We start from the raw sequence: 7,303 nt of genomic DNA, 5'->3' as shown, positions 1-7,303 counted from the left end.
GGGTCACCAGTAAAGCGCGGCGTTACGCGCGCTGCTTGTGAGCAAGGAGGAAGCGGACAAGCGGTAACATATGAACGTCTTTATTGTAAGACTACACTGTAACACTGAACTCTTCCGGGCTGGTCGCCCGGTGTATATCCTGAGGCCACGCCTACCCCTCGGGCGTGGCCACCGCCCACTTGGTGCGTGGAATGATGTCACCACGCCAGTGGGCTTTTGTGTCCGCCACATCCCCACCATAACCCTCCCCCACTTCCTTTGAGTAATAATTACATAAACTGATGATTGGATGAATGTGATCTTGATGTAACACAGGCATGATAGGCCCAACGACCCCCTCCTGCTTTAAAATTAAAGTTCCTTTCTCAGTATTTCCTTGTAATAACCGGACTGCACGAAAACAGCTCGCTTAATGGTGTATATTTCAGCGAGATTGTAATTTTCGCCTTCTTGCCTTTTTAACGCGCAACCCTCTTTTTTTCACTGAATGTTTTTGTACACACATATATCGTAATACATATATATTGTATATTTTCCCTCCCTTCGCTCGATCCAGAAACAGTTGAAATCCTCGTTTGTCACTTCCCAAAGTGAAACTGGCTGCATAAACCGAGAAGGAACAGTTGTGATCACGTGACGTCATTCTGCTCATGCGGAAATGTATCCGTGACAACGGATTGTCATGGGGTCTCAGGTCGGCGACGCATTGTTCCGAGAGCTGCTGGTGAGTCATTTGCACGGGTACGGGGTCTCGACACGGGTCCGAGAACTGAATCCTCGAACCAAAATTACGAGACAAACTGCAAAGCAATAGTTACGAATGAATGAAGAGAAGACGATTTCATAAGTTGTTTTTCCCTTCTCCACTGATTGACCCGAAAATATATTTATTAATCAGTGACTTCATGAAATCGGCATGGAGGGTAAATTGGGAACATACAACGATGGATTCGGGGAAACGAAAAGATAAATGAAGGAAGAGGAGGGTATGTAGAGAAGGGGAAAGGTTTTGGAGGAGAACGAGTGAAGGGAGACGACAGCTGCTAGTTGGGGCATGAATGCAGGTGATGGATCGAGACCTTCCGCCATGTTTGCATACGTAATAAATAGATGCTTCTTTTTGCGAGCGGACGTCCGTGACAGATCGAACGACCGTTTAATCTGTGTTCGTGTTCCCCCAAAACCTTTCTGTGCTTTACATGAGACTTAACAGGTTTCGAGACGGAGACTAACGAGCAAGTGTCTCTTCTTATATCGTGCAGCTTGAGAATGAAGATCAGGTGAACGTCCGTGGAGAAGAACCTGAACGTGTGCTGGTGACAAACTGTGACCATTTTTCCAATAACGGAGGGACTGGGCCCTGCTCAGGCAAGGATTGTCACAGTAGTGGATTATTTGTTCCAGTTTACCTGCTGAGAGCGCGAGGCAGACATGTAGTCATTGTTTGAAGGTTTTGTGGCATTGACACCACAAAATGGGGGGGGGGGGACACCAATTGGTGCACATCTTGAAAAAGGATCACATGGGGGAAGTTGTGTTTTTTTTATTACAAGACCTAAGGCTTGTAGTGGAGCTGCTACCCACATGGACATGGAGACGATTAGACACAACACAGGAGACTTAGACGGGACAAATACAGCCACTGAGCTTGGGGAAAGTGCCGTCACCTCCCGGGGCACTCTGGGTGCCAGCCACTGCACAACAACGGCACCACCTTTCTCACTGCACTCAGCAGCGCATTTCTTCCTCCCCATGGATGCCAACCTATGGTTGATTGTCCATGCTCTTAACGTTTTAAATGCTGAACATCAAGCAAGGAAGCAGCATGTACCTTTTAAAAAGTATTTGGTGTGACTCAGGCCTGGGTTTAAACTGCCAACCTCCCAGACTCGGAGCGGGCACTCCACCCAATACACCAATAAGCCTGGTAAACTTGGGATTTCCAGCATTTTATGTGTGTCGCAGTGTGTACGAATCATGGCAGAGCTAAACATTATAGGATACAGGAAAATAAGGTAGAACATGGTCCAAACTGTTAAAATTGGTTATCAGTATCCCAACCTTGTTCCTGCAGAAGACTTTACCATTTACATGGCACATCGTTGAGTTGTTCAAGCCGAGGACACGCCTCGTTAATTCGGAAAACGCTGATCTACAATTTGGAATATTTTCCCCCAAGTTGTAGTCTTCGCACCATATCCATTGACGTCTTGAAATTGCGTCTTAATAAGATCCAAAAGAACCATACAGTCGACTTTCAATTAATCTGGTAAAGATATTGTCGTGTCCACATCGAAACTGAATTTTAACATGTCATGAGAACTTGCAGTAGAAATTCAATATTTCAAAAATCTGATTGATCTTGAACAAGCATCGAGTGCCTTCTAAAATGACACAAGGATTAAGTAAATCCCGTAAACTAAACGAAATTCATAACAAGAATATTAGGAACCCCAACAGCAGGGTTGAGAGAGTGGGAAAACCCCAACAGCAGGGTTGAGAGAGGGGGGGAAACACCAACAGCAGGGTTGGGAGAGGGGGAAACACCAACAGCAGGGTTGAGAGAGGGGGAAAACCCCAACAGCAGGGTTGAGAGAGGGGGGGAAACACCAACAGCAGGGTTGGGAGAGGGGGAAACACCAACAGCAGGGTTGAGAGAGGGGGAAACACCAACAGCAGGGTTGAGAGAGGGGGAAACACCAACAGCAGGGTTGAGAGAGGGGGAAACACCAACAGCAGGGTTGGGAGAGGGGGAAACACCAACAGCAGGGTTTGGAGAGGGGGAAACACCAACAGCAGGGTTGAGAGAGGGTGAAACACCAACAGCAGGGTTGGGAGAGGGGGAAACACCAACAGCATGGTTGAGAGAGGGTGAAACACCAACAGCATGGTTGAGAAGGGGAAAACCCCAACAGCAGGGTTGAGAGAGGGGGAAACACCAACAGCAGGGTTGGGAGAGGGGGAAACACCAACAGCAGGGTTGAGAGAGGGGGAAACACCAACAGCAGGGTTGGGAGAGGGGGAAACACCAACAGCATGGTTGAGAGAGGGGGAAAACCCCAACAGCAGGGTTGGGAGAGGGGGAAACACCAACAGCAGGGTTGAGAGAGGGGGAAACACCAACAGCAGGGTTGGGAGAGGGGGAAACACCAACAGCAGGGTTGAGAGAGGGGGAAACACCAACAGCAGGGTTGGGAGAGGGGGAAACACCAACAGCATGGTTGAGAGAGGGGGAAAACCCCAACAGCAGGGTTGGGAGAGGGGGAAACACCAACAGCAGGGTTGAGAGAGGGGGAAACACCAACAGCAGGGTTGAGAGAGGGGGAAACACCAACAGCAGGGTTGGGAGAGGGGGAAACACCAACAGCAGGGTTTGGAGAGGGGGAAACACCAACAGCAGGGTTGAGAGAGGGTGAAACACCAACAGCAGGGTTGGGAGAGGGGGAAACACCAACAGCATGGTTGAGAGAGGGTGAAACACCAACAGCATGGTTGAGAGAGGGGGAAAACCCCAACAGCAGGGTTGGGAGAGGGGGAAACACCAACAGCAGGGTTGAGAGAGGGGGAAACACCAACAGCAGGGTTGGGAGAGGGGGAAACACCAACAGCAGGGTTGGGAGAGGGGGAAACACCAACAGCAGGGTTGAGAGAGGGTGAAACACCAACAGCAGGGTTGAGAGAGGGTGAAACACCAACACAGGATTGAAGGACAAATGAGGGATGTGTGGAGGAATGAGCATGGATGCAGGGATGGACAAGATGGATACATAAGCAAACTCTTAGGAAGGAAAAACTGTTGTTGCACCTAATTCAATGGGTATTTGCCCCATCTTGTGATTCAGTGCATATTTTGTTACTGATTACCTCTGCCACCAAAGGTGGATGGAGGTTATGTTTTCACCCCTGTCTGTCTGTCTTTTTGTCTGTCCGTTTGTGAACAAAATATCTCAAAAAGTTGTGGACGGATTCGGACGAAATATGGCAGAGATGTAGCGTATGTGACACGGATGAAAGGATTAGATTTTGGTGAAGATCCGGAATCGGATCCGGCTAGTAGAACTTTTTAAGTGATTCTTCACCATTGGGAGATGGGATATCTCAAAAAGATGTGGATGGATGATTTTGATTAAATGTGATTCTGTATTGTGATTTTCTGGTACACTCTAGGATACAAAATGTAAACTGTTCACCTGGCGGAGGTATGATCTCTACAGAGTGCCGTTCTAGTTCTGTTACTGAAAGACTAGCTTACTCTGGGCAAAAAGCCAGGGTAATTGACATGACATTATTTGTTTGGAGCTCTTCTTTTAGGATTCTGATCTACTAAACTGGCTGGTGCTCTGCTTGAAGGCAAACTCAATGCTGCCAAAGCAACCTCGTGTCAAGGATTACACAAGGTTTGCCATTACCTTCCCGGGGGTAGTCGAGGCAGGATGTTTACCCTCGCCAGAGGAGAGGTTATTGTCCTGTTTTTTTTTTTGTATGTTTCTTTTTGTTTTTTTCTTGTATACAATATCGAGGCTCGTGAAAGAGCTAACATTAATCACAGAAAAAGTCAAACCGACACAGAAAACACAAAATAAGGGGAGCGGTAGACAAGATGGGAGGAGAGGGGGAAGGACACAAACACAACATTTGAGAGCAGGGACATCGGGAGAACTGTGGGAGGGAGAGGGCTTGGGGGGAGGTGGGAGAAGTATAAAACATATGGACACTGCAAGGACTTCCAGGAAAGAAGTTGGAATTTCAAAAAAAGTGGATCTGGGGTGAATTAGCGGGGGTAGAAAAGATCAAGGTTTTGGATGGAGGAAGACGAGAGATGGGGGTGAACAGCTGTTTTAAAGACCTGGAGGGAGAAGTGGAATTGATGGGAATGGGGGAGTTTGTTCCAGAGGTGGGAGAAAAGGGGAATGAAAGAGTGAAGGTGAGCAGAGAGCCGAGATTTTGGCAGTTTAACCATAAGAGGGTTGCTGGCAGATCTTGTGCGACCTGTAGGAATATTTGGGGGACAGAGCACAGAGAGAGCTGGGGGATCAAGGCCAGAGAGGAGTGGTAGAAGACAGAAAGACCACCAACCTGCCTGCGGTGAGTGAGTGAAAGGCCCTCGGAGTTAGCTTCATCGTGGGAGATTCCAATGATTCTGAAAGCTTTGGTTTCAACAGCGTGAAGACGAGCCAGGTGTGAGGCAGGAGCACCGGCCCAGAGGGGGGAACAGTAATCCATTGAGCTGCGGATGAAAGCCTTGTATGTGGTGAGGAGCTCAGGTGTGCCAAGGAAGGACTTCACACGACGGAGGTTGCCCAGTCGGCGACTGGCTTTGGAGGCCAGCTTGGAAATGTGGTTTTCCCAAGAAAGATCATGGCAGATAGTGAGACCCAAAAGCTTGAGTGACAGAACTTCTTGGAGAGGATTGTTGAGAAAGTAGATGGGATGGTTTTCCAGTCGGTCTTTTCGGAGAGACATAGTAAGAGTGTGAGATTTGTCAGGATTGAAAGACATGTTCCACTTGTTTGACCAGTCTGTGATTTTGTCCAGGTCTGCAGAGAGTGAGGAGGCTGCAGACTGCCAATCTGAGGGATGAGGAATGGAGCGGCAGAGAGTGGAGTCATCAGCAAAGAGATAGAGAGGATTTTCCAGAGTCAGAGAGATCATTGATGAATGAATGAAATGAATGAATGAATGAATGATCGTTTTAAGGCCATTTTCCCCGCTTTAGCGGGGGTTAGCCTTGCGGGCCCCATGACAATCATGGTTCCCTATTTGAGGCAATGTTTTTATGGCCGGATGCCCTTCCTGGCGCCAACCCTTGGTCACGCTCTTACGATGCGCAGGGATACGGTGTACCTATTCTAAATCGGGGTACACACCGTGATCATTCATCCCAGCAAGCTGGTACTCAATTTGCCGACCTCGGAAGGATGACAGGCTGAGTCAACCCCCCTGGCGTTAATTCAGCGATCGATCGGGATTCGAACCCAGGATCCTGGGATCCCAAGCCGGCACCCTAACCGCTAAGCCAACACCAGGCTAATGTGCACACAATATTCATATCACAAATGGCTATCGACAAGAAAACTTTCACATAAGTTGAAGCAATGCTAAATGGTATCAATATTTCGGTCCTATATCAAGAGAATGGGGTAGAGAAGTCCTAAATGCCTAAGCAGCTTGAAAAGCGACATTCAATCGGATGATACAACAAAATACACTTTTCATGTGAAGGCTGGTACCATTCTCTGTTAACGGAAAAGATAAGCACGAGATTTTACCAATTTTTAGTTCTTCAAATCCATCAACAATGGGTCAAATCCCATCGACTTAACCCACACATCCTCTTCATCATTGATGAAGACCAGAAAAAGCACAGGGCCCAGAACACTGCCTTGGGGAACTCCAGCCTGAACAGGAAGGGGAGATGAGAGAAATCCATTCAGGGCCACACGTTGACCGACCAGAGAGGAAGTCCGCAAGCCATGCGTGGAGATTTCCATGGATACCATAGGAGAGTTTGTTGAGCAGAGCTGGGTGCCAGACCGTATCGAAGGCCCGTGATACGTCAAGGGAGACAGCTCTGATTTCCTGTTTGGCATTGAGGACCTCCATCCATTGTTGAGACAGCAGAAGCAGCATGTCCAGAGTAGAATGACCTGGTCTGAATCCAAATTGATCGGAGATCAAGCCATTGGAGAAGAGGAAGGATTTGATATCCAAAGCAATGATGGATTCCATGACTTTGCTGATAATTGGGAGCAGGCTGGTTGGTCTGTAGTTGCAGGGATATGTTTTTGCATCTTTTTTGTGTAAAGCGGTAATGTTTGCTGATTTCCAAGATTCTGGCAGATGACCTTGAGCAAAAGAGAGGGTGAAAAGAACAGAGAGAGGGTGAGATAGAGTGGTAGAGCAGGATTTTAGGACCCGTGGGCTGATGCCGTCTGGTTCAGTTGCAGAATCAGAGTCAAGGTTTGACAAAAACTTCTCCACCTTCTCAGGAGAGAAGGACACAAGAGTCCAGGAGCAGTTGGGTTCGACTGGGTAAGGTGGGAACAGAGAGAGATGGGTTTGGGACACAAGATTTTGAGGCAAACACAGAGTTGAGGTATTCGGCTTTGTCACGTGCAGTGTCAACTGTGTAGACATTTGAGGTAAAGGAGGGGATGGAGGGGGAATAAACACCAGAAACGGATTTGACCAGACGCCACCAGGATTTGGAGGAAGGAGACAGGTTTGATAGTTCATTCTTGAGTGTGGAGAGATGGTGCTTCCTGGCACTTCTGAGGGTAGACACACACTTGTTCCGAGCTTG

General features: G+C 48.0%; 1 protein-coding gene across 1 annotated transcript in view; it reads left to right on the top strand.

Moving 5' to 3' along the window:
• Window positions 1-556: 556 nt before the first annotated feature.
• Window positions 557-7,303, top strand: part of PACC1 (proton activated chloride channel 1) — a 66,699-nt gene continuing 59,952 nt past the window's right edge. Inside the window, exons 1-2 of the mRNA XM_068101397.2 lie at window positions 557-724; window positions 1,263-1,368. Of these exons, the coding sequence (XP_067957498.2) occupies window positions 683-724; window positions 1,263-1,368 (148 nt within the window). The 5' untranslated portion in view covers window positions 557-682. The remainder of the gene's footprint in view (window positions 725-1,262; window positions 1,369-7,303) is intronic.

The sequence above is a fragment of the Myxine glutinosa genome, chromosome 12 (assembly GCF_964187855.1).
Source record: "Myxine glutinosa chromosome 12, kmMyxGlut1.1, whole genome shotgun sequence".
NCBI lineage: Eukaryota > Metazoa > Chordata > Myxini > Myxiniformes > Myxinidae > Myxine > Myxine glutinosa.
Note: the sequence above shows the minus strand (reverse complement) of the source record. Positions and strands in the feature narration are given on the sequence as shown.